Source organism: Numenius arquata, chromosome 8 (genome assembly GCF_964106895.1).
Source record: "Numenius arquata chromosome 8, bNumArq3.hap1.1, whole genome shotgun sequence".
In the NCBI taxonomy this organism is placed as follows: domain Eukaryota; kingdom Metazoa; phylum Chordata; class Aves; order Charadriiformes; family Scolopacidae; genus Numenius; species Numenius arquata.
The window spans coordinates 7,914,719-7,941,454 of record NC_133583.1 but is presented as its reverse complement, the minus strand read 5'-3'; the positions used below and the strand labels follow the sequence as shown (position 1 = coordinate 7,941,454).

At 47.2% G+C, this 26,736-nt stretch overlaps 1 protein-coding gene across 2 annotated transcripts in view; it reads right to left on the bottom strand.

Annotated features, from left to right (window-relative positions):
- Positions 1-6,141: 6,141 nt before the first annotated feature.
- The window catches only part of ADAMTS9 (ADAM metallopeptidase with thrombospondin type 1 motif 9), an 80,882-nt gene continuing 60,287 nt past the window's right edge, over positions 6,142-26,736 (bottom strand). For both annotated transcript variants that reach the window (XM_074152669.1, XM_074152670.1), the window contains 10 exons: positions 21,839-22,012; positions 15,820-15,990; positions 14,123-14,317; positions 12,727-12,859; positions 12,387-12,481; positions 12,133-12,227; positions 11,905-12,038; positions 10,174-10,265; positions 8,103-8,207; positions 6,142-6,231 (listed from right to left, as the gene is read on the bottom strand). In XM_074152669.1, the coding sequence (XP_074008770.1) occupies positions 6,142-6,231; positions 8,103-8,207; positions 10,174-10,265; positions 11,905-12,038; positions 12,133-12,227; positions 12,387-12,481; positions 12,727-12,859; positions 14,123-14,317; positions 15,820-15,990; positions 21,839-22,012 (1,284 nt within the window). The remainder of the gene's footprint in view (positions 6,232-8,102; positions 8,208-10,173; positions 10,266-11,904; positions 12,039-12,132; positions 12,228-12,386; positions 12,482-12,726; positions 12,860-14,122; positions 14,318-15,819; positions 15,991-21,838; positions 22,013-26,736) is intronic.

The window sequence follows — 26,736 nt, the reverse complement described above, 5'->3', positions numbered from 1 at the left end:
GGCTCTTGCCAGTTCGCAGGGAGCCATCCCTGCTTCCCTGCTGCCGTGAGTGGGAGCAATTAAAGCATTTCACAGCAATATACTGCTTTCTGCGTGGGGGCGGGGGGAAGGCAGGCTGTAAACTGTGAATAGCTTCAAAGAGAAAGGTCAGCAAGGCAGCGAGGATGGATTAGTTAGGACAATGCAGCAAAGACCTGATTAATTTAATTGCTCATCTGAAATGTAGTCACAGATTAAAGAAGGATGAAGAAATTATAAGCATATTAATGGAGCCGAGTAATGATTTTAAGGGAGAAAATACGCAGAGCCCTGCCTCCCCCTGCTCCCTCTGCCCTGCGTACAAAGGGGTTTGTATTCAGGGATTACTCCAGACCTCTGGATCTTCTCCTCATGTCGTCTTCTCATGGATGGAGACACCGACTACCAGCAAATGTTGAAGGAGCTGCAGCTTGATATCACTGCGGGCAGCTCAGATTGAGCAGGAGTGTTAAAGCTCGGCATGCGCCTGAGCCTGCGAGGAGACGTAACGTGGAAACCATTTGGGCTCTGACACTCCCAGCAGAACTGAGGTTTTCCTGGTGGGACCGGATTGATGGGCATGGCCTCAGCCTCTGCACTTCATATCCAGCCACCGCCTTGAAGGACTTCAATCAGCTTCAGAAAGGAGAAATGTATTTCTACCTTCCCTCGGCTTCAAATGGTATCTCAGATCTCCCTGTACTTACAGTCAACAGATCCTGTCTCCAAACACTTCAGAAATAATATTTATAACTAGAGAGAGGCAGAAGTCATTTAACAGAAAATTTCACAGGTTTGTTGTGTTTATATATTTTTTTTTTTAAATTGGAACAAACAAACAAAAAAACCCTCAGGAAATAAAAGTATAAAAAGCATATGGGTTAGGTCAAAACAGTATTCTCTTCTCATTTTGATTTTTCAAAAACTGTGCCTTATGTTTGGTAATATAAAATAGCTGAAAAATTAAGCCAACTTTGAAGTGGAAACTCAGATTCTTCTGTGAAGGCCAAAAATAACTTCTTAGCATTCTTCATCTCACTATTGCAAAGAGAGGTCAGAAACTTGTCAACTAAATCTGCTTCTGGAAGGCTACAACTCCAATTGCCTGGATTACTCCAGCGCAGGCAAAAATACTTGGAAGATACTGGAGTGAGGCTGACGAGCACCACTTCTGGCCACTGGCTCCTTACTCCTGCACAATGCAAGCTGGAGAGCTGCCTCCAGGAATTAGTACCACAAAGGGACTCATCCCCTCCCACTGAATGACCAACAGCTACTAAGGGTAGTGACTTCTGGGTGACCTCAAACATATTTCTTAAAAAGACTTGATTTGAAGAGTTCTCGATCTGAAGAGTTTAAGCGGTGGGAGAACTTACCACGTAGGCTGAGCTGCTCCAACTGTTAAGGACTCCTGGGTTGGGTGGAATTTCTGTGCCTTTGCCTGGTAGGTGGGAGAACTGTCTTGCCTCAATGCCGCTCCCCCGGCAGAAATGCTTTCTCAAAGTCAGCCCTCAGTTGTCTGTTTGGGAAGAGGAGTCGTGTTTGGAAGACCCACTAGACCATGTCTGGAAGTACCTCAGTGGAAAATTATCTTTCGTGCCCAGACTGCCCTCCTTGGTCTTTTCTGCCTCACCCCATTTTTCAATTTGATTTTCAAAGCCTGGCTATGCAGGAGAAGAAGGTTTTCTAGCAAACGTCCTGATTTAAGACTAGCTCCTTGAGAAGTGAATTTCCAACAGCCTTCATTCTATAGAGGAAAAAATGCCCGTTATTGGGGCAGAAGAGAATGGTGAAGAGATGAAGCGATCACCTCTGTCTCTGGAGCAATTAGTCCTGATATGCTGTACAACAAGGCTGAAGAAGAGCGCTGTAGTTTTCATAGACCTAAGCATCAAAAGTATTGAGATGACCCTCTCATTATACAGGGTTGGAAGGTTAAATATGATTCAGGGGCTGTGCACAGACCCCCTGTTGCTTTAGTTCCACGGCAACCCACGTTTAATGTCTTTGTAATCATTTACTAAGGATAAGTGATAGTAAAGAAAGTTTAAATGACCAGTCTCTTAAAGATGTATAAGAATCAAGCTTTTGAAATACCGCATGTTCTGTTTTCTGCATCTGACAGTTTCAGACAGCACGAGAAAGGTATCCATCCTCTCTCCTTTTGGATTAAAAGCACAGAAGCTGAAAAAGGCTGGAGCTGCCAGCACTAAGAGATCTGCTGTATTTTCAGAGACAAAGCAAGAGGAACATACAAGGGAGGACAGAAAAATGCAATTCCTTCACTCTTACCTGCAGCCTCTGGGGCAGGGGCGATGTAAGACTCTGGATGCAGCTTGTCACTTGGTTGCCCTCCTGGGAGCCGGTCCCGACGTTTGCTTCCTTTTAACCCAATTTTCTTCTACCTGAATTTTCTTGTATATGTAATACTATTTTTTCAAATTTAGAAAAGTTGATTTTTTTTATTTGCAGATTTCTTTAAACAGCACTGCTAGCTGTGTGGACCAGGTCCAGTACCCCAGCTCATCCTTCAGAAACATCTGCATAATCAACTGTTTGTCTCCCTTATTGTCCCACGGCAAGGGATGTCCCTGGTGCGTGAATGGCAGCACCAGCCGGTCACCAGGCACGTCTGAGCAGCGCCCGGGGCACCTCTGAGATGTGCTTGGGTATGGTTTGTACCTTGGGGCACCCCTCTCCTGGACAGCAACCGGGGACCATCAGTCCATCTGACACGAGTCATGCTGTGGCCACTCACCAAGATGGTCCCTGGTCCACAGACTCCAACGTGGGCTTGGGGCAGGGCCCCATGTAAACAACATTATTGACTTCCCTCCTTCTTTTTGCATGGGACAATCAAACAAGGAACCCAAAGCTTGGAAATAAACACCAGCACAGAAAGGAATGTTTACCATTCAATGTATTATTCCCTTGTGTACAAAGTATTTTGCCTCTATAATAGCACACAGGTATTGAAATACGATGGCAAATGCAGAAAGACCGTACAGACATGTCTTATGGGTCTTTTCATTTCCTTTTGAGTATAAGCAGAAAGAAAAGAAACACTGTACAGGAAAGTGCTTGCAAAAATAACCCCAGTTTGTAGAAAAATAATGGCATTGATATACAAAACCCAGAGTTGTTTCCTGAACAAGAAATGTCTAATGTCTCTGGTCCTCAAAGTCTGTTCCTGTTTAATGAAGCCCATTAATGAACCACAGGATCAGTGCTCTATCATTTTTTTTCCCTTATAGTTTATTTAATATTTTTTTAGGTTTCTCTTGCTCTTGTTAATAGCTGCTATGAAACTATATTGTAGAAATGAACTTGTACAGGTCAAAATAATATTTCTTTTTATAAATAGCCATTCACTTCATTAGAGAAAATATAATAAGCCTGTACTTTCTAAGCACCACTGTTTCTTTCTAAACTTCATAGTGCAATTTTCCCTTTTCCCCTACAGAAGTTATACATAAGCAATTATCATTAAAAAAATCACTATTCCATTACTGCTTCTTTCTCCTTTCCCTTTTTCCTCTTTCTCTTTCTCTTTCCCTTTTCCCCTTTCCCTTTTTCCCTTTTCTTTCGCTTTTGAAATGGTATTTTTGGCATTTTTCTCAGAATGGTAGAATTTATTATTGTTATGCATAGACACAGAACACAGGTGGAAAAAATAGTCTTTCTAAGGTATGATCCTATCTACTTCTGCGCTATTAAGCCAAAAAAACTCAAATTATGGGTAAGAGTCTCATTCTTTCCTCTAAGTCTGAATATGAGTAAGAGCAGCAGAGGCACACACAGAGTAAGTGTAGAGCACCAGTTCTCGAGCTGCTGGACTGTAAGGCAGCCCTGCTCGCCTGTGAGATGTCCCCCGGCTGATGTGATGGGTTGATCCCTGGCCATTCAGGCTGACAGGTTTCACCCTGAATGCTGGACACAGCCCGACGCACACCCGGGTTATGAATCCAGGGATCGGATCGTTTATCACTATTGATTCGGCGGTTTTGTAACAGGCTGGTTACACATCCTTTGGGGAGACTCGCAGGAGATCCTGAGGTTGGGTTTTTGTTAACTATTGGCATCTAAAACTGCAAGACTTATCTGAAGTAGCAGACAAACCTCTTTAGTTTTCCAAACTGCTGGCAATTTTGTGCTGAAAAGCTTCCTTTCCTTGTACTTCGTGCTCCTGGCTGCCCCGATATGGAAGGCGAAAGGGCAGCATCTTCCTATCGGTAAGTAAAATTGTGGAGAAAGAGATAAGGGACATAGTCATAGACTACAAAAATAATCTGGTCACATCACCCCCGTTCAAACGTGCTACAAAGCTCTGCGAAGACGTGGCGTGGCACAAGCGGCGGGCTATGTACAGGCGGGAGCCATCGCACAGCCGCCTTAGGCACCTATGGGAGATGTCTCCTCAATTTATATATATATATATATATATTAAAAAAAAAAAAAAAAGCCAATGCTAAAGGTCTGGTTGTACACGGGATGGCGGATAGGCAAGGAGCGCAGATGCCTTACCAGGAAGATCCGAAGCAACACAGAAGTAGGCGTAAAGCAGCCTGTTTTTGAAGGCGGGGGGAGGGGGGGTGGGGGACAGAGTTATCTGCAAGTACAGAGTGATCTTGTTGAAACCAGGCAGAGCCGGCGCTGAAGCCTCCCTTTGCAGATGGTCTGTGAGTGAGTAGGAAGCCGGGGAAACGCTGCAGGTGCCCGCAATGGAGTCCCCCAGCCAAGAGGAAGGGGTGGCTTGGCTGGGTGTGCTGTCCCCATCCCCTGCCGCAGCCCCCGCCGTCCCCACCGGCAGGGATAACACGGCAGGGATGCTTTCGGCTTCGCGTAAGGGTTTTGGTGACGAGGGCCGTAAGAAACTGCAGCGCTTCTCAGCGCGCAGCCCAGGGAAACATATGGCCTGATCAGCCTGTCTGGGATGAGTTAATACCCCGCTTCCAGATGGAGCCAGGAAGCACAGAGGCACATGCAATCAGGAGACAAATACATGTGTTTTTTTAAAAAGCGAGTTCGCTTCGGAGACCTGCAAAAATAAGGGGCTCGAGCTGAAGATCCATCTGCAGGAATTTTCCTAAACCTGGGGTAAATCTTAATTGGTTTGAATCGCCTGACAATTCTTTTCTGCTTTCTTCCCTTTTTCACTGATAAAGGCACTGGATTAATTAAAACTACAGAGCATTAATAAATATCACGTTAGCACCAAACCAGTGCTTTTAGCACTGGCCACAGAGGTCATGTGAAATTCAAAACATACCTAAAAGATAAAGATTGCTAATGCAACTAGCACTGTATTCATTGTCATGTTTTCCTTGAGTGCTGTCGGCCTAATCCCTAAAATAAAATTTAAGCACATCTTGTCTATGTTCCTTACATAAAGACAGATTGAAATGCCAAAAATACCCCTATGCAGATTGTGTAGCACCGTAGAGGGCCAAAGCAGCCCATAACTGAAGGAAAATTACTGATTGAAAGTAAACAACTGAATACAGTGACAATAAAGTATCACTTGTCATAATGCTACATATAATGTAGAGTACGCAAAATGCAGTGGTTTGACTGCAGGTTTTAACAATAAAAAATAAAAATAGTAAAAGCAGCCTTAATATAATGATTTTACGTACAAAAATATTAAATCAAAATAAATAATTCCAAACATAAATATTATACTGTACATTAAGAATATGCGATCTATATACACACATAAACAGATAAAAAAGTGGAAGGCAGAGGTATTGCATCGCTATCCTTCATCTGTCTCCTCGCCGCTGGTCGCTCTAGGAGAACCTGGGAAATACAGACGAGGGGCACATTAGAGTCAGATCATCCTCTTCGCCCCTGAAAACTGTTAAGTAGAGAGATGGGCACAAGAGCGGAGCCAAAGCGGGTGGGAAGTGCATTTCCAGTTGACAGTGTTATACCCATCAGGGTTACCGGGGGAAGCGAGGACCGGGAACCCAGGATCCCATCGCTCCCTGGATGCTGCGTGGGGTGGGTGGCTGCCACCGGTGCACTCAGTGGCAAGTGCTTTTACAAGCGTGGCCTGATCAGCTCCTTCAGGATGTTTTGGGGATGATTTCCCCAGCAGAAGCAGCTGGGAACTCACCATCGCTATAACACCTGAACATCGAGGCCTGTTCCAGATGATGGAGTACACTTCCCGCAGTAACCGCCGCATTTTCCTACTACTTTGGTACCATCCTGCAGGCAAAATCAGAAATAACACCTCACGTAAGGGCTCAGGAATTCTGTGCTGTGAAAGGGCCAGATCTGGGATACTGTAGCCAGGGTTTTTAATAGAAAATGTTTTGGAAGGAAAACAAATTATGCCTAAATAAATCTATGAAATCATCATTGTATTTAAATGTATGCAAATGCAATTCCCTTTAGTGCTACCAGGTCAGATGGTGAACACAAATAAGAAAGGGTAGCTTTGATTTATTACACTGAGAGATGCCCAAGGAGAAGGCCATTTGGAGGGAGATCTCAAGGGTATGTGCTTTCTCCAATTTGCCCCACGGTGAATAACTTACTGTAATGAGTGGAAAACTTGGCTCAGGCAAGAGCAAAAACCCATCTAGACAACAACAGCTCCTCAGTTGTGCCTGAGCACGTGAAGGGCACAGGAAGGATATTTGTAGGCAGAAACATCCATTTGGAAGGGAAAGGCCTGGAGCGGCTCCAGAGCCAAGACAAGAAGGAAAGGGATGAGGTAAGGCTACGCCACTTGCTAAAGTGCCACCCCCTCTCAGCTCTGCATTTCCACAGCAAGAAGAGACAAAGGAAGATGCAGAGTGGTCCTGGGGTTGGGCTGGTCTCCAGGAGAGCCCGGCAAGCATGGTGCAACTCCGGTCTTGAGTTCGGAGATTAATCCATCTGGCCTTCCTTATCGCACCTCTGCAGAGTCTTTCTCCTTTTGGTCATTACAATGGACAGACAGTCCTTGAGGGGAATTCAACCCTCAATTACCAGAAAATTGGACTTAAGTGCAGGACAAGCTTGCACAAAGCATTTATTTTTAAACGAGCTCCATCCTGCCCTTGACACTATTGATCTGTGATTGCAGCAGGCTGCTATCATCTCTTCTCACTATGCCTTTCTCTTTTCTGCTCCTGCAGGCAATTACACCCTTGGAACAGCGCTTGACAGATGCCACCGAGTGATGGAGGTAAGAGTTGTCTCTTACACCCCCTGTCCCTTAAAGTTTGTTTTAATTCTGCCAGCCGTGATGGTGTCTGCTCTCTGCAACCCCAAAGTCATCTGCCCAGGTTTCTCCTTTTTGAAGGGGAGAAGAATAGCAAAGCACCTGCCAGAACTAACATAGGTGGGCTGTGCTGGTCCCCTTCTACCTGCACTGGAAGATGCTTTGCTGCAGCATGGTTGGATCAGGAGCATTTAATTCTCCTTTCAGAGCCCAAGCACTGATGAGGCTCGTGGTCCCCAGAGCCAAGGAGACCTATAGCAGTACAGGAGAGGATATTTTGCAAATTGCTTTTTGTGAAATGATTACGGTGACCTTCTTAGGAGAGTTTTAACAGGGGCAATCGGGATGACTCACATGAAGTAACGGGCAAAAAAGCCATCCCCAGAGCTGTGGTGACTTGGGGGTCTCCCAAGGAGTTAAACCCAGCCCATTGGGAAGGTCCATGTCCTCCACACTTTATCAGCCACGTTTTGGGAACAACTCCTACTCGGGGCACACTCGCCTGGCACCCGGACCCTCTCCGGCACGTCCAGCCCTGCTCTGCAGCCCTGACCCCACGCACCCCGGTCCTGCCTGCCTGTCATCCACACTCCCTGCTGGACACCTCAGACAACTAATTAGGGACTTGTCTGCCCCACAGCATGCAGCGTTTGCAGCTTCACGGTTAAGCAGGCTCACTAATTAATTGCAATAACTCAAATCAAGTTAAACCTGCTAGGGTCCCCCCCACCTCACATACAATTACGGGAAACACTTCCTTTCTGATGTCAGATTTTTGTTAGTCTCTCCTTGGAAGATGTTGCCATGAAAGACAACAATTACAAAGTTCTCAAGAGCAAGAATAACCATAATTAAAATTACAACTTACTGGGGATTTTTGAATTTCCGACACTGCGTAATTCCCTTGCGAGAGCCACTTTGCCGTTCCCGTTAAGGACAGGCCTGTCCCATAAAGGTCTACGCTGAAGCGACCCTAAAAAACAAGCAGACAAGCCTGGTTACCCCCAAATACTGTGCTTTCGCCGCCATCTCACTTTTCTAGCAGGATCCTGCCAGCAATGTTTTCAATTTTTTCCATTGCTCTGATAGTGATTAGCACATATTGTACAAAGCACAGCATGTATTGGGCTAGGAATTTTCTTCTTGTTGGTGGCTGCAAGGAAGGAGGGGCTTTATCTTGGGTTTTACGCTGCTTTTTTTCTCGGTTTTACACTGCTTTTTCACCGTTTGCCGGCTGAGGGCATTCTTGGCTTTTCCATGACAAACTGCAGAGCCTGACGTGCTCCAGCAGCTGATGGGAAAGGTACCCCAGGGACGCGCTGCAGCTGCTCTCACTGCTCCCTCCTCAACTGGAGAGGGCACACTTGTCCTGATTTTCCTTATTTTCCACTGGGCTTTTTTTTTTTTTTTCTTCCCGCAGACTTCAGTAAAATCAAAACTCTTTCATTTATTTATTTCTTAAAAACGTCCTTCACTTCATTCCAACCTGTCTCAAAATGCACAAAATGGACAGAAAATTAAGGGCTACGTCTGCATCCAATGGAGATGCCCCCACCCCCCAAGGCAGACCCCAGCCCTGCCTATTTCTGGACCCAAGGAGGGATCCTTTGGCCACATTCCTGGGCTGACCCGCAGCCCAGCACAGCCGTGCAGTACCAGATGGCTGTTAGCTTTGCTCCCTGCACTTGCTGCCTTGGGAACGTTGATTTTCTGCAAGGAGCAAACTGTCTGGGTCAGGTGGATGGGTATTAACATTCATGAGCCTTCCCGAGGTAAGAAGTCAATCCCTAAGCCTCTGAGCTGTGCGGAAAAGTGTCAGCTCTGAAAGTAGGGAGGGAAGAGTTGGAGAGCTTTGCACTCTGCCGTCTGTTGCTGTGACTCCGTACTTAATAGCCTTTGTGAGTAAGTTCCACTCAACACCTTGGACTATCCAAACATACCAGTTATCATCCCCCAGCTCCACAAAAACTAGGTGTGCTGGGGACACAGAGGAAGCCACCTGTAGCACAATGGTAATTAGTCTACCAAAGACTTTCAAAAAAGCATATTTCTTCCAAGCAACTGGGGTAAACATCCTGCATTGCCTCCCAAACCTACTGAAGATGTGACTTAGCCTGTGCCCAGCTCTGTGCTTTCATGGCCAGGCACCTTGCGGTGCTGAGACAGCCTGGATTTGTCCTGATGTACAGGCATTGCCTTCATTTCATCACTTTTTTCCCAGCCCTGAAGTGGAGTGAGTGGTGGTCTCACTGGGCTGCTGTGAAGATAAGCAGCAGGGCATGGGGACGGTGGGGCAGCAGCTGGCAGGTACCATAGTGGTCTCTGATGGGTGGGCTCCATCAGTCCAGTGGCAGAAACCCGACCTATTCCTGCCCTGCAAAGGCTCTCTCCTCTCCTTCTTGGGCATCTCCCCCCTGAGCTGGCTTGGCAGGAGTTCTGCTGTCTGTCTGCTGCCTTCTCCACCCAGAGGGGTTCTCTCACCCATCTTCTTGCACCCTCGTTTCAGTGGATACGAGACTGTGCAGAGCACAGAGGCAGGGTCCCAGGGCATCCTGATGGCCTGATCCACTACTGCTCTGCCTGCCCAGCATTTCTACCAAGCTCTGCCATGGACCCATCCTCCTACCTTCAGCTACACATGCAAAGACCAGCCATTCTCCCACAACTTATTTCTTCTTTCTTTTCTCCTTTACTGTCAACTATCTGAGGTCCTGGGGAATGTCCCTGAGTCAGTACCAACAATGGTCTGATAATAACCTGACATTTTCCCATATAGAAAATGGAGAATGCTTTCTGCACAGACAAAAGGAGAAGTTTCCGACCGCTGAGATGAGAATGTGACGCTCACTGGAGTTGGGCTGATGTGATCAGCAGTAATTAATAGAGGGCCTGAACGTAACAAATGGCACCAATTCCTATGAAATGCTATTGTCAAATACCTGCGGGCATTTGGCTGCACTGTAGCAGTCCCCAGCAGTGGCATAAGGAACAGGTCGTCCATCATGTGTCCGTGCAAACTGTAAATCGGTCGCTGTGGAGAACAGTTGGTGAATAACACGGAAAGAAAGAGGCAAGGAGAGAGACAAAATAAATGTAAACATTCTCTCGGCTAATGTTTAAATTCACTAAAGCTGGTTTCAAACATTAATCTTGAAAGTCAAGACCTCATCTGTTGGATTTTTAATACTAAATCCCCAATTCATCCCACATGTGACTCCCGGTATGTGAGCACTGAATTTAACAGGGCACTCACACGCTCAACATTTACAGCTTGGTTCAAGTACATTGGTGATTTAGGGCCTAGGTATAAATAACAGCAAAACTCGAACCCATGACTTGGGTTTTCTCTATCAGAAAACGCCCCACTTTCAGGAACCTCCTAAACCCCACTTCTGAAAAAAGGCAAACAACCCTCTCTGTGCTCTCCTGGCTGCCCAGCCCAGGGGTCGGGCTTTCAAAGGGAATTGGGACATTTTGCTCTGGAGGGATCCGAAGTAATCGAGACTCATTTAGATGGGGATGTGAGATAGCTCCTGCCTGAGAGAGATAGGTGCTCAGTTCCTTTTGAAATTCAAAGGGAGCTGGTATCAAATTCCCCAAGGGTGGTTCCTTTGAGATCTTTACCTAGGAGCTTTTACAGACTATTACTAGCTTTTTACAGATTGATAGAGTGGGAGGAATCATGGCTTGAAAATTAAGTGATAAAAACCCCCTATCAGATAAAGAGTCACTTTACAAGGAAGGATTTTGATTTGCTAAAAAAATCTCCGCTATTTACTGAATGAACCCCCAACAATACGTTGTATTTTTAAGACATTTGCTGGAAACCGATAGCATCCTTGGAGTCAGGGTGACTGAAACTGTATCCCTATGGGATGCTGTGGGCTCTCTGGCAGCAGGAAGGCTTCCAGCTCCCATGGATGACAAGAGATACAGGGCATCACTTATACTGCACGGCTACAGTCCCCTCCTCCCCTGCAAATCCGTGGCCCCACCTCCATCACTCTCCACACAAGTTATTTCCCCATGGCCAGGCTCTACCAAGAGGCTCCTCTGCCCCAGCCCTGAGGGAACAGCATCCCGATCCCAGCAGAGACCCTGCACTGGGATGTCCTGACACATCTGTGTGTAAAACGGGGTCCAGCTCCTCCCTGGTGAAGCTGTCTGAGTCCAGTCTGAAAACAGGGGATCAAATGAAATAAAATCCTTCAAAAAATACACTGGCCTGCTGGGAGCATACAAATATTCATCCTGCGTGGCAGATGCACCAGTGACTATCTTAATATTTTCCCATATTACAGAATCACAGAATCACATGGGGTTGGAAGGGACCTCTGGAGATCATCCAGTCCAACCGCCCTGCCAAAGCAGGTCCATCTAGAGCAGGTTGCACAGGAACTTGTCCAGGTGGGTTTTGAATGTCTCCAGAGAAGAAGACTCCACCACCTCCCTGGGCAGCCTATTCCAGTGCTCTGCCACCCTCAAAGTAAAGAAGTTTCTCCTCATGTCCTTATTACAGAGAAATAGTATGAGCATCTCTGATGTATTCAAGTTGCAGTTTCTAAGTGTAAAGCATTGCTCACTAGAGTACTACTGCTTGTTTGTAGTTACAGCTATATTTCTGTAAAATAAACAGTTTTTTTTAATGGCAAGGCCCTGTTTTTACTCACTTATTATTTGCATAGTGTTCAGGTCCAGCCTTACTTTGCTGAAGGTGGAAAACCCAGCTGCTGTGTAATCTTTCCTACACTGGCAGTCTTCTCGTCTGCTCCCGTTATACGGACATTCAGTCGGGTTATGCAATCTAAATCAAAAGAAAACCCTTTCTACTCATGACCGGAAAATATTGCCATGGAAAACAAAAATATCACAAAGCTCAGGATTAAGGGATTTCTTACCTGTATCCATACACTTCTGAAAAATTCTCTGCATACCCATTTACAAGGGTCACGTACTCCTTTGGGCTGTCAGTCTGCATCCCAGAGCAATACACCTGAGAGAGAGAAGCCAGAATTTTGTCAGGTATCACGTGCAAAGGGATGGCCGAGAAAACTCAGGGTAGAAAATGCAGGAGTGGAAGCGAAGAGCACACGCAGGGTCCTCTTGCGCCTTTTGGAAAGGCATTAACTATCAGTCTGTTGCTGAAATGCACCTTTAACGTCTTTCCTTTGACTTGAAGGAAATATTCGCCATCTTCAGTGACACCTTTGAGATTTTTAACGTCTTTGCAACTCCTTGGCAATTCACCTGAAACAAAATAGAAATACTTGTAGTCACTGAGCAACTGTACATCAAAATTTCTTTTGTAACACTGTGAAGCACCTAAAGCATCAAACCACCTTGTTTATTTTTAAGAGGTCTCCCTGAAGCGCCTTAGTGCTTAGCTGGATGGCTCCCAATGCTTGGAACTACTGCACATCTCTAGGAGTTTGATGGGAACAGATGCTGAAGCCACGAGAAAGGCAAAGGAAGGTGCAAATCTGCAGACTTACAGTCATGCACGTTGTGGCATGTCCTCCTCTCTTCGGGTTTCAGATCCGCGTGGCACAAGCTGCTGACCTGGTCAGTGTTCGTCAAACACTGCACCGACCGGTGCATGACTCCAACTCCACAGGTGACGGAGCACTGAGAGACACAAGCAGAGATTCATACTTCATCTCAAGGGTTTCTGGGCTCCAGAGGACCAGAGTCAGCCCATTTCCCTTATATCAAGAGACAGCAGCAAAGGCCCCAATCCTGCAAAGTGTTCAGTCTTGGTGCTTACACTGTATCTGGTCCAAATCCATAAAATTTAACTAAGGACACAGGACTCTGTGTCCATCAAAGGTGATAGTGTTTTACATTAAGTCCCTTTGAAAATGAGACATGAGAAGGGTCATGGCACTTTGTAGTCACTGGGAGATGCAGTAGCCCAAAGTGAGGAGAAAGGTCTTGCTCTCTGAAATGGATACTCTTTGCAATGAAATGTATTAATGAGTCGGACATTTTGCACTGAAATTCTTTGGGAAAATACCAGTTAATTGAGGCTGAGCTCTCTGCTGTAGCTCCTCTGCCCTGACTTGCAGGGAGGATCTGAGGCTTCTTATGGGGCAGGAGGAACTTAGGTTTCAAACGGCTCTGCCATTTACTGAGACAGCTTCCACTACATTTTGCTTGGCTTGACCCTTGTTGCCTTGTAAAGGTTTGACAAATTCCTACAAATGCCTGAGCTGGGTTAATAAATCAAATTTATGGGAGAAACATCACATTTCAAAGAATGTCAGAAGCCCAAAGAAGTGAAATGTTATCACCTTAACTAAAATTCCATCTTGTAGTTCAGGCTTAAAAAAAGGCTCAACACAAATAACTTTAGCAGAAGGCAAAGTTTTTTCCCCTGCCCTGTCCCAGCATCGTAAGAAGGAAGGGGGGGAAAGAAAAAGAAAGAAAATTCCTTTTTAGGCTAGAATTGCCAGTGTTTTGGCCTATTGGTGGCTCCCAAGTCTTGCTCACACACACGAGCAAGTAGGATCAAGCCCAGCTGCCAACTAACCATCACTCCCTCTACTCTAGCACAAGGCAGATTGAAACCCCCCTTTTTTTGGCAATGACCCCACTTTCTGAGTAAACATTCAGCAGGACCCTCAACACTGCCACAAATTTTGGCTACAATCACATTTTCATGATGATGACTCTACTCGTGGCTGCTGGGACTCCCCCATACGATGGGGTTCAGTCTGGAGCAGGAGCCCTACACACACCGGGGCTGCCGCTGCACGAGGGTGTTTGCTGTGTTAATTTATGCAGCTCTCAAACGTTCCCTTGCAAAACCTTGGGACTGTGTCCCCCGCACAAAGAAAAAGACGTTTGCTCCAATTTTTTCAGTTAAAAGATGGAGTTTGCCAAACTTACGCTTCCCCAGTTGCCGACGCGCCAGGACGCCGAGACGGGGCACTCCCCGAGGTAGCAGGGCTGGATGTTGGGCGGCTGCGTGCCAGGACAGTTGACCGTGTTCTGGTACCCATACTCGTAGTGGTCCTTCCCGGTGTAAATCTCGCTGCAGGACACCAGGCGCTGCCTGTATCCCTTCCCACACGTGACGGAGCACTGCAGGCAGAGGAAATGCCAGTCAGCACCGAACTCTTTGGGAAAGCTGCCCAAAACGGGGAGGAAAAGCAAGCTTACCAGCTTTTAACATAGCAAGCTGCTCCAAGGGATCACTAGTAACTACTTAAGCCAACCACGAGTATTGTGAGTGGCTACAAGTGGGCTGGCACCCAACACTGTGTTTGAGCACCCTCAAAAATTCCTCCCTATATTGCTCCAGGACCTCCTGCTCCAGGTTGGCTCCTGGGCACAAGTTATCTCTCCCCAAGGGCAAAGAAAGGAGCAGAAGATCCTTGAGAACTCAGAAATGCTTCTATTATTTGGATTTTCTTCTTTATCTTTTTTTTTTTTTTTTTTTTTTTTGCCATGGTATGCACAGTGACAGAAAATGGTCAAGATTGACCCCGAATTGCAGGTACTTGGCAGGAACTGGAAGAAAGGGAAGATTTTCCTTGTTACTAGAGGACAAACAGTGCTTCTGCCCTCCTCACCAAAAGGCCAAGTGGGAGCCGGGGCGAGCTGAGCGCCAGCTCCACAAGCCCTCGCCCACCTCCTCGTCTTCACGGGCCTGAGCACTCCCAGAGGCTGATGGGTGGTGGGAACAGATAGAAGGTGTGTGGGCAACCAGGGCTCCAGCTTCACAGGCACCCTAATATTTCTCTTAGGAAACTACCCCGCAGACCAGGCTGCTCCGAGAAATTCTCTTCTCTCCACATTTCTCCCTCCTGCGCTATCTCGGGTGGCTTGTCTCTCCTCCCCCTCAGTCCTGGCATGTTTTCCTGTTTCCCTTTTCTTGTTCTTTCTTTTTAATCAGTGCTGTGTCAGCAGCTGCCCTGTCATTTCCCTCTGCTGTTCCTCCAAGTGGAGAGTGATCCTTCACTCGCCGCAGAAGGAAACAGGCTGAGATTAGCCCGGGTCCTCCCGCATTCAGCACCCGCTGCAAAGAAAACTCATTATTTTCCTTGCTGAACCCTCTCCCAGCCACGAGGGTGAACCTGCTGCCTTCGCTCCTGCCAGGTCCTCGCTCCTGCCAAAGATGGCACCGAGGAAGGACGTGTCCCCATGGTCACATCCAGGTTCGCCTTTCCCCCAGGATGCTCACCCGGACTCTTGAACAGCTCAGGGGGCCCCAGGGCTTCCCGGCAGAGAATGGGGATAAAATAAAATAAATAAATAAATGAAATGAAATGGCACAGATTCAAAGAGGGTGTCTGCTGAACGCGATGTGCTGTGGAAGAAAATTGCCTCTAGATATTAGCTAGGACTCTGAGCACGCTGGCGTTTAGTCTTTAATATCCTGGTCTTCTCCTACAGCCCTGCTCCTTTCCCTGCAGCAGGGAAATTGCGCAGAGAGACAAACCCAAAAATAATAATTAAACCACGCAGCACTGCCCTGCCACTGTTGATTTGGGTTGCAATATCTCAGCGAGGCCGGCGGCGAGAGAAGGAGAGGGTGGTCCGGTGCTGAGCGGCACGGTCCCCGCGTGGGGATGGGAACTCACCTCTGACCACTCCCCGGTGATCCAGACGTACTCGCAGGGTGGCAGCCCGCAGCTCTCGATTTCAGGGGGGCGTTTGCTGGCGTCGCAGTAGCCGCTGTTCTGCACCTGCTTGTTCTCATCCACGCAGACCACCTTGCGGTACCGAGACGCCTCCCCGCACGTCTTCATGCACTGTTTGCAAGAAACAACAGCTCATGCAACCCACGAGCGACTTCAGCAAATTAATCTGCACCTACAAAGCAAGCGAGCCCTCCTTTCACCATCCCCAGTGAGCGGATGGCCCCGTACCCCGTGTTGGCATCTCTCATGGGTATCACCTGGGGACAAATTCGAGACCAGGGCCTCGCTGTGCCAGGGGCTGTGGGAGCATCCAGTGACAAATTGCTCCCATCTTCTGGAGGTACCAAGCCAAGTCATAGGTGTAGGGAGAGAGGAGAACCTGAGGGAGCAAGTATTGGGATGGGGTGGATGTGGGGTCCAGCTGTGATGGGACCAAGAGATGCAGATGTGGGCATGCTGGGCCAGGAGATGGGGCAAGAGGGAAAGAAAAGGGCCAACCCCCCATCATTTCAGCCCCTAGTGAACACAACTGCTTGGAGAATGACAATCCAGCCATCCCCCTTACAAGATACACACCATGGCACCCTTGGCTGTGGCTGGTGCTGGGGGGAGCCCCTTCCGCGGCCCCTGCCATCACGACATGGGGACACATCTCTGCAACCACTGCAGCGGAGGGTGCCCTACGGGTTTATCCTCTTTTAAACACTGCCCTGACCGATATCAAGAGTAACCCCTGACAGCTGAGCACAACCGCTCCCCAGGGGCTTCTGGAGACTTTAAGGACTCGGTTCTTTCTCTGCTCTTCTTGGGAAAACCAGGCCGGCTGCGAGGCTGTGCTACTGGGAGCAGGTCTATGCTCAGAGCACATCTTACAAAACACACATAAAACAAAATAAATCAGCGTTAAGAGCAGCTGTCTGGGTAAAACCCCATTTTCTTAAAGTTATCGCCTGTAATGGACTTCTAACACTTTCAACTAACCGGATTAGCAAGGAGAAAAATGCATGAAAATAATCATTTTATATAACATGCAGGAAATGTCTTCCCCTGAGGAAAAGGATAAAACACTCAATCACACCATCCCTCTCTGTACAGAAACACCGTTTGAAGTCACCTAGGCTCGCAGGACCGTGCCAGTTTAATCTAGTTAGAGTCTCACCCTCCGAACATCGTTTCCAGCCTCCCTGAAGCAGATCCTTCTCTCCTGGCCGGCCCACAATTAGCAAGATCTTAGTGGGTTCACCTAATTGTGAAAAGCGGGCACTGTCAGGCACCCAAGTAATTAGCTGTCAGAACCAACATTGCGAATTATGTGAGAACTCTGAAAAAAACAGACGAACCCGTGGCAGGAGCATTGAACTAGGAGAGCCGCGGTGAGCACAACATCATGTTCATCGTAAATATTTAGAAACTGAGCAAAGTGGAGGGGGACGGGGAAGGAGAGGCAGCCCCACAAAGCAGCATTTATTCTGAAGGAATAACTTAGGAGCTCTTAGGCAACAGTCAACATTGCAAAATCTGCAGTCTGCCAGAAGACCCCAAGGGCTTCGTGTGCTTTCAACCTTATTTACTCTCTTTCTTTAAGTCCTTGGAGTGGAAGCTCCTTCTAGGTCTGTGCCGAAACACAGCGATCCTATAGGGGCTGGAGGAATTTGCTGGAGTGTGATTTCCCCAGAGAGCAAACAAACTGTACTGTATTTGCCCTTCTCTGATATCTCCCTATTATATAAGTAAAATCCGAAAGGGGGTTATCGCATGTGAATAAGGCATCACTAATGCTCCATCGTCACGTAGCTTCCCTGAGCGGGGAAGCTTTCAGGGGCCGCGTGGACCCCGACTTTCCTGTTCCCTCCTAAGGAGGGACTCCCCAGCGCAGTGGGAGCGGGGCCACGGGATGCTCAGCGCTCCCCTTGTCTCTGGTTTGGCGTAGGCCAACCCAGCATGTGGTCACCAGCGCAGGGTGAATCGTTCCAGCCTTCCGCGCTCACGGCCAAGGGAGGCACCTTGCAGTGAGTAAGAAGAAACAAGGCTGATTGCATCTCCTCCCTTTAATGTATACTTAAGCCTGAATTTGCAAAGTACATTGGCTCACGCTTAATTTTGGGAGGGTGAACGATCTCTATGCCATCAATGCATCTTCTGACATTGGCTGTGAAGAGCTATCATATCAAAAACCCATCCTCATTTAAAATCATTAGTCGCTGATGAGAGATTTGACACTCGCAAACTCATGCCAGCCTGCTTTGGGTTTCTCTGCAAATAACAGTTGTTTGGCCAAATAAACCTGAGCCAGCTCTGTGATTTTGTCGTCATCAGTAAATTAATGTTTGATTATTTGTATTTTTGGGGATAAATGGCAATTAAAACAATCCCAGTGAGTTATTAAATATGGCTTAAAAACAGTGAGACCATCATAAAACAAAATCAGAGAGAAACACTGCAGAGGTTCCAATCAGCCACCCCAAGGTTATAAAACATTATTCACATAGAAGGTGGACAGTTCAGCTAGCATGAAAAGGCTATTTTTCATTTTAATATGGTGATAGATTTTGTATGAAATCTCGTGTTCATGACTGATCTAAATCTCATATAAAACAGCAGGGCCAGGGGATAACAGCCATTAATAGCAAGAGCTGAAAAACAGGTCAGGCATTTGACAATTTTTGTCTCTTTTGCCTCATTTCCCAAATCTTGAACTATTTTCCTGGCAGTTCAAATTAAGGACCATTTCAAGCATTTCTGCAACCATTTTAGAAGAGTAATAATAATAATTAAAAAAACCCCAAAGGCATTGCTTTGCGAAAGCATTCATTGTTTGCTTTCTTTTTTTTTTTTTTTTCTCAAATCAAAATCTGACAGAGAGATGAAATGAAACTGCACACCACGAACACTTCAAACAAGCCTTGGGTAACTGCAATCCAAATCAGGCAAGGATGGCACAATTTTTCCCCAAACGGCAAATGTCAAAGATTCAAGAATTGAATTGCAGCTTCCAGAGCTGTGCATTGTCCTTTCACAGAGGTTCATATTAAAAAAACCAACCATTCTCTCTCCCAATTTTCCTTTTTTTCTTTGTGGCTCTGGTCTGAGTTTTACTTTGACATTAGCAAGGCCCTTTCTATTGACTTTCTTCCCCCTGGTGTGGGCACTGAGAACAGCTAATTAATGGTGATACACCAACAGAGCAATAAACGGTTTCCAATAAGTTCCCTATTCCTTTTCATTGGCAAGACCAACTTTTTTCCAAACATCAACAAAAACGAACAATTAAAAAAAACCCCTCTCGACAGATTCCTTTAAAGATAAGAAATCAAGAACAAGACAGTTCTGGGATGTTATTTTACATCCCGCCTTTCAAGTCGATTAGGGTTCATTGCTGTTCTCCGCTCCGAGAATACTAATGCAATCTGTGCCTCTTCACTATAAATAACATGCAGCCCGCACTTATGGCTGGGGAGAAGGTGCTATTACTTTTTTTCGCTGGGTACATCAGAACAAAGTAAGAAGTGCGCAGAAGAACTGCTTGCAGTCAGCCAAAGGGGCAAGCTCACATTGGGCATCTCCTGCGTGTTTCTATTAATGGGTATTTATGGGTGAGGAAACTTCCAGGCCACTCCCCTAGCAAAGCTCCCCTGGGGAAAACCAAGTATCTCCATAGAAAATATCAGCATCTACCTCCCACCGAGGGCTTGACAGGGTGGGAGCAGGCAGGGGTCTCTCACCACTGGTTTGAAAAGTTGCAAAAATAAGGGAAAGAGGGTGAAAGGATGGGGTCAGAGTCTAGGTTTTTCAGGGCTAATTACACCGTTGCGTAAGGACTGCAACCGCATGCTGTTTGGTGACCTACTTTGCTGCCTGTAAATTTATTAGCTGAAGAAATTTAAAAAAGTTCTGTAAAAACAAAAGTTCATTGCAAGGAACTTGCTAGAGCTCCCTCAGCTGCTTGGATGTTTCTTTTCCAGGCTGGGATGTTTCCACCAGGTACCACGGCGTGCTCAGCTCGGCTTTGCCTCCTGCTGCTTCCCATCACCTCGGCTCCCTGGCAGGTGGGAATGGGGCAAGGTCCCCTCCAGCCTCTTGTACTCGTGGCCGCGTTACATCAGATTATAAACCCATTATAACTTCCCAGCACCGCCAAGACTGGAGAAAGGAAGCTAAACTGGTTTGTACCATCCCTGTCAGGCGCAGGTACCACAGGCAGAGGGATATTAGATAATGTCACACCCCTGGTTGTTTGCAGTCTGGGGTGCTCTGTGCAGTCATGAGCCAAGGACGAGCTCGTGGGGAAGGACAGATGAGAGCAAAGCACACGCTGCCTTGACCTTGAATTTTTTTCTTGCTGCAGCAGCAAAGTTGCACAGCCTCTGCATGCGTGAGATGTTTTTTCTCTCATCAGTAAATTTTCTTTTCCTATACCCCTGCTTTTTTTCTTTCTTTTTGTCTTTTTTTTCAGTGACACAATAAAGGCAGGCTCTGGAACTAGCCTTTATGGATGTGGTGCCTCTCCATCTCCTGTTAGCGGAGCAGGTGGCCCCGGTTTGCATTGATACCATGGGCTCTTCAGACCATCTCAACAGGGGAAGGGACCTCGACCCATTTCGTCCCCTTCGAGACCTCCCTGGGCCATGCAGAAGCAATATGAAAGCAGCCTGACTGCCAATGAAAGCTGGGCCCCCGTTTGACTAACATTTATCCTGCTCCCCAGAGCTGAGCACTGCAGGCATCAGGGTGACCAGGATCACGCACCTCTAAAGCCAGTGAGACTTTTGCTGTTCAAAGGGTGCAGGATTGAGCCCCTGCTGCCTTGCCACTGGGGACAGCAATGGTTTTGCAGGGAGGATGATGGACCTGAGGGCTGGGGATCTTCTGCCCCTCTCCATCCCCTGCATCCCCATGGATGGCCCATGTCAGGCATTCCCCTTCTCCCTGTGTGATGAGGACATCCTCTCCATAGGAGTGCTGGCCTCTTCTGTGGGCTGTGAGACAGGAGTCAGCTCCCCAGAGCTGGCAGCTCCATCGCCTTTCCCATTTCCAAGGCTGGCAGTCCCCACACTACAGGGAAAAGCCTGGGACAGTGGGATGGGGATGGAGGAGAACTGGGGCAGGACTTTTTCACCCAGGGATAGCTAAAAATGGAACAAAACCAGAATGAAAATAATTTTGGTGCCTGGTCTGAACTCTCTCTGCCAAAACCTGTCGTGCACTGGAAGCCTGACACAGCACCCTGTGCGCAGCCCATGGGAGGGCTCCTCTTGGACCCCTTCCTCCTGCCCAGTGTCCCCTTGTCCTCCTGCCACCCACCAGGCTCGGGGCCAGCCATCGTCCACACTGCAGGTGAGTTGGAGTCGCTCCCTGAGCCACCAGAGCAGAAGCTTTATTCCCTCACTCCAGCCTAAGGAGCTGATTTTGGTGAGCACTGGTCCCGGTCACTCAGAAAAGCACCGTCTCCCATGGGAGATCTCATCTCAGCACTGCTCATGGCTTGGCAAAAAGCACGGATGGGGAGCTCAGCGGAAGGAGAGAGCTGTCAGGAGCTGGGGTAATAGGGCAGGAAAAGGGGAATTAACGATGTTCCCCAATTCTTCCAAACCCAGAGGCACGAGGCTCAGCCTCCGGGAATAGACCCAAATCCCCACTACCCAAAACCTGCTCAACGTTTGCATAGGTCCCAGCCAAACATGGGACAGCACAAAGCAATACATTAACTCTAATGAGCTATTCCTCAGCTCCCCCTTCCAGCCAGCACATACAAGCCCTTCCTCTGGTTTTGGTTGTTGGTTTTTTTTTTTTTCCAACCCCAAACCCCCACTCGGTGGGAACCCCCACCCTCAGGCAGCGATCTCCAGCCTCGGCAGCCCCCCATCTCCAGCATCATCCCACATCATCCCACGCTGCACGCTTGAGAGCACAAGTGACGTGACCCCGGGGGAGGGCAGAGGTGGGGGGGGTCCCCGCTTACCGCTTGCCATTCGCCGGCTGCCCAGCGGTGCGTGGGGCACTCGGGGAGGTGGCAGTCCCGCTGTGGAGGGGGCCGGCCGGCCGGGTCACACTCTGCCTCCTCGGTTGCCTTCGGGGTGCCGCCGTGGCAGTGCACGGTGCGGCGCTGGACGCCCCGGCCGCAGGACACCGAGCACTGGAGGAAGGGACAAAAGGTGAGTGGCGGTCCCCGTCGCAGCCGTCACGGTAAGTTTTTGATGTTCACCCTCTGCTCTGGGCTCAACGGCAGCAATAGCAACGCTCTAACGCCGGCGTTTAAACTTCCCGGTGACGGCTTTTCATCGCACGAGGGGAAAATTTTGCAAGGGCAGAGCAGACAGGCTGAAATCCCTGCTCTGCTGAAGCCAGCGGGAAGCTTTGCCGTTGGCTTCAGTGGGGTCAGGATTTCCCGGACAGGATTTATATTGCAAAAAAACCTCTGGAGAAAGCGGCACTGCTAAACCATCGCAACGCGCCAGAGGCGGCAAGGCTCTGCCTGTTACTTCTCAGGCACTCGGCTCGAAAAAGTAGTAGTTCAAAATATCTCCAATGCCGCAAGTGTCACTGGAGTGGACTTTAATGAAAAGCGAGCTCGAATGATATAGAAGAAAGTCTGCAGCAGTAGAGAGGCAAAGGTATGACACAGCTGGGGTTTCTTTCAGCGTGTATCTAAACACGCGCGTGCACACAAGCCAGGGCATACTGTTAGCTTGTGAAAATAAATGTCTCTTTTAAATTAACTGCGTTTCGCATTTCCTTCATTACACTGTGGGCACATTTCTCCCCACTTCAAGGCACAGCAAGAAAAGCCTGAATTTCTCCGTTTCTCAGACATCTTCAAGTTATTATCTACACTACAATGCTTTTAACAGCTTGCTCTTTCCTTCACACAACATTTCTTATTGTTGTGACTGCACACTGTAACATGTTTAGCAGTACTTAATGTCCCTCTGGTATGGATTTTTCTTTGCTAGATCTTAAAGTATACGATATAGATTTGGAATAGAAAGAATTTGCATTTATAGAAGAAAGCATGTAAAAATCAAAGGTATGCATTTAAAACATGGCTATTACAATTAGCCTTTTGCTGAGTTAACAATTAATATAAGCAACCTTATTAATACATCAGGAACTAAGAAAACAAGTTTACAGCCCGTTATTGCAATACCCATAAAAGCTAGACTTGTTAAGGCAGGGAATTAAGAAGTGCCTGACGGGGAAGCAATTCTCTCTTCTGCAGAGTATTCCTCTGTAACGCTCCGTTTGCTTTACTATCCCAACGTCCCATAAAGCCAAGGGGACCAGAGAAAAGCTGACTGTGAATATTCGCCTGGCTTCAGATACGTGTAAGAGGGTGGGGATTTTCTGTGTGTCACTTTTGGAAGTAGCAGTGAGGTTTCTGTCGCTGGAGATGCAAATGTTTCCCATCTGCTGCACTGCCTCCCTGTGATTAACAGGGCTGTTTGTCCTACGCGTTCCATAGGGGACAGTTAAACTGAATAATGGCAACAAACTTGGAGAAACATATACACCAGGATGCATACCATGCTCTAACATGCCTTTTGGTTTGCATTTATCACCCACCTAAAAAACACGTGCTCGGGAATGTTATGATAAGGGAGAGCAAGCCATCCCACGGCTCTTTTCACGGGGGGGCTGTGAGAGCCCAGAGAGCAGGCTCGGGGTGGAGGAGGCTGGTCCCTGGCCGTGCCGGGCCACCGGGCAAAGCCTTTGACTCATTTCACTGCGTGCCTGGGGTGAAACTTTGTCCCCGCATAAGGCCATGAGGATAAATGCTGCACCCCAACTGAATCCATGGGAGGACTCACAGCGGGGGAGTGAGACCCCCCCCCCCCCAGGATCCCAGACCAGTGCTGCTGTGTCCCGGACTGTCCCTTGGCAGAGATTTGAACCCCCCTCCTGTAAGCAAGCAAGAAAAGAGCTTTTCCTTGGGCTAATTACAAGAGTGTACATAGGGGAGGCTCTTCCGAGCTGAACGGGCTTCCCAAGTGCCCTCGGTGGCCACAGTGCGATGCAGCCACAGCACGGGAGAAAGGAACACCAGCGTGGCCCTGGCCGAGAAGGTGAAGCTGCAGATGAGCCCAGTCAGAGGAGGATTGTGCAATGGGCAATGGTGGGGGAGTTGGGGCCACGGGAATTTTCCCGGCAGATTGAGGCATCTCCTCCTGCTGCCCCCACTGCAGCACCAATACTGCTGTGGCTGGATTTATCTCTGGCTTCAAAATAACACCATTATGCTCTATTACAGGGGCAAGAAAAGGTGAGTTTTTACACCATTTTCATCCTGGCTATTTTAATCCAGTATACCAGTTACCTTAGGGAAATACAGCTGGCTAACACTGCCAGAAGATACTCAATTTTGGGGCAGCCAACTTTTGCTGTACTTATATATTCCCCTATGGGATGCCACGAGCCAGGCAGCCCGTTTGTCCTTTCTATAGAGTCTATGGGTTTTCCAAGGAGCGCTTCTTTCTCCACTGAGAAAGTCCATCACCAAACTGCCGAGTGCCAGCTTGGATAAGGAGAAGCTCTGCCTGATGCTTCTACCTGTGTTTTTAGACAGGGCTGGATTTCAGCCTGTAGCTGAAATACGTAAATACCGGACAGCAGAACAAATATTGGTATTTTTGCTAAGCGAAAGGTAAATGGCCATAATTGATAGTACTTAGGAGATGCAAACACATTAAATCTGACATTTCAGTGCAGACACAGGCACATTTAAAACTTGGAGAAAAAGCCTTTTTTCTTCCCTTCTGATTATTACAGATATATTAAGAATGCTTTGCTGTGGGAAAGTGGATTCATAACAATCTAGCAAAGAATTACGCGGCCTCTGAATACAAAACATCCATGGAGAAAAAAACCTGGTAGCAGAACACCAGCTTAGCCAGCTATTGACTGGCATTCATTTTTAACCATTCCTGTATTTTTTAATCCTGATTTTTTTAAACATTCCTTTTCCCAAGAGGAAAAGAAAAGAAAACCAAAAGTCAGATGCAACAGGTCCGGTGCGTATGCGGTGACAAGGAGGATGCGCTTTTATGGGAAAATCTTGCCTTATTTCTCACGCAGACTTTTGCTGGTTTACCCAGGACAAAAGGCAGGCAGCTCAAAGCAGCTCAGCTGCGGGATTATCTTTCGGAGGCAATTAGACCTTCAGAAAGCTTTTTTGATGGTATCTAAGTGCAAGCTGATTGCGGCTCCCTGTTTTCAGCAGTGTCACCGATGATGGGGAAGGTGACACGGAGCTTCCATGCCCATTTAGATCCTGACCTCTGGGCATTCAGAGTGCCGAACCCCTGCCTGTTTCATAGTCTTAATGAGAAGTTCAGCACCGAAATCCACCTTGGCTCTAAGGCGTTCGATCTCCTACAAAGCTGTGCAAGCTCTGCACACCTCTGGCAGGGGCGGCCACGGCGGTGCTCCGAACTACTGACAGCCCCCGCTTTTCATCTTTTACCGGCAAAGCGATGCTGCCAGCATGAGTGAGGATCAGGAGCAAGGGAGCCGTGTCAGAGTATTTCATGTGGCTTTAAAAAGCCCAGTTCGATACGGCAGAATGGGTATTTCTACCCCTTCATTTTTTTTCCCCCAAGCAAGATGCCGGCTGGCTGAGCCCGTACAGCATCAGGGACCTGGGCTGCGGAGCCACCCTGAACGCTGGAAATGTGCTGCCTATTCTTAGTCTTATCGTTAGCATACAAATATTCCTTAATTGCCTAGTCACAAGAGATTACCTCAGGCCATAAATCACCTCATCCTCCTATTAACTTGGGTTTCTCTCTCCACTTGCATAAAATTAACTCCGTTCATGCGGTGGAATGTTGGGAATTTTAAAACACTTTTATCAATTAACATTAGTGTATTTTAACGCAATCAACAGACCATTACATTATTATGTTTACAATTATTAGCTGTAAAAAATTGCTTTCAGGAGCAGTCACTTTAAATAAGGTGCAAATCAGATATGACAAGACTGTCTAATGGCCTGGCGTTTCTTTTCAGTCTAACTTCCTGTATAAAATTGAGGGTTCAGTCCTGCAGGTAATAAAGGTAATAATATTGATTTAATTTCCAAGATGGGAGCAGTACTGTGCATTTCACAGGGCTACCTGGGTGCTCCCAGCCATACCTTGGATAAAGGGCCTCAGCAACTGAACCTCCATGGTGAATGCACATTTAGCCCTTTACACCCGTAATGGCAAATACTGCTATCTTATTAATTCAAAGATAAGCATTAAAAAAAAAATACAAGTCTGAAAACAATCATAGGACATCAATGGGTTTATTGTCTTTTTTAATAGTCGATATTAAACAAGAGTATGCTGTCCTAGTCCTAACATTTGCATGGGTGCCTGTAGCGATGTTAATGGTTTATCTTTCAGGGAACTCGCATACAGTGAGAACTGGTGTTTTGTACCTTAATTTGGAAGACAGACCGCAAGAGAACATGATGTTTTACAAGTAACAGTTCATTTAGTCTGGGATTTTCAATAATTCTGCTGATTAGCACACTAATGAGGTAGAGGGAAAAGCGAGGTTCAGAGATAAAAAAGTGATGCAGCAAATTCAAGGTGATGACAAAGACATTATTTTCAGGAAAACAAGGATTCAAGCTATGCTTTCAGCAAACAAGATGCTTAATAACTCCCAAGCACTTTCACATTTCCAGCAGCCTCTGCTCTATGCATCAGTGTCTGACTTTTTAATGAAGCAAAATTAACTGATGAGCTTGTTAAGAAACAAAAGGTAGTGAAAAGCATTTTTAATCAACAGCTCAGATTGTTCTTTAGGCTTTCCCAGGAAGCCGATAATAAAATTAATTTCAGATTTCTCAAAGCTAAGGCAGATTTTGCTTGT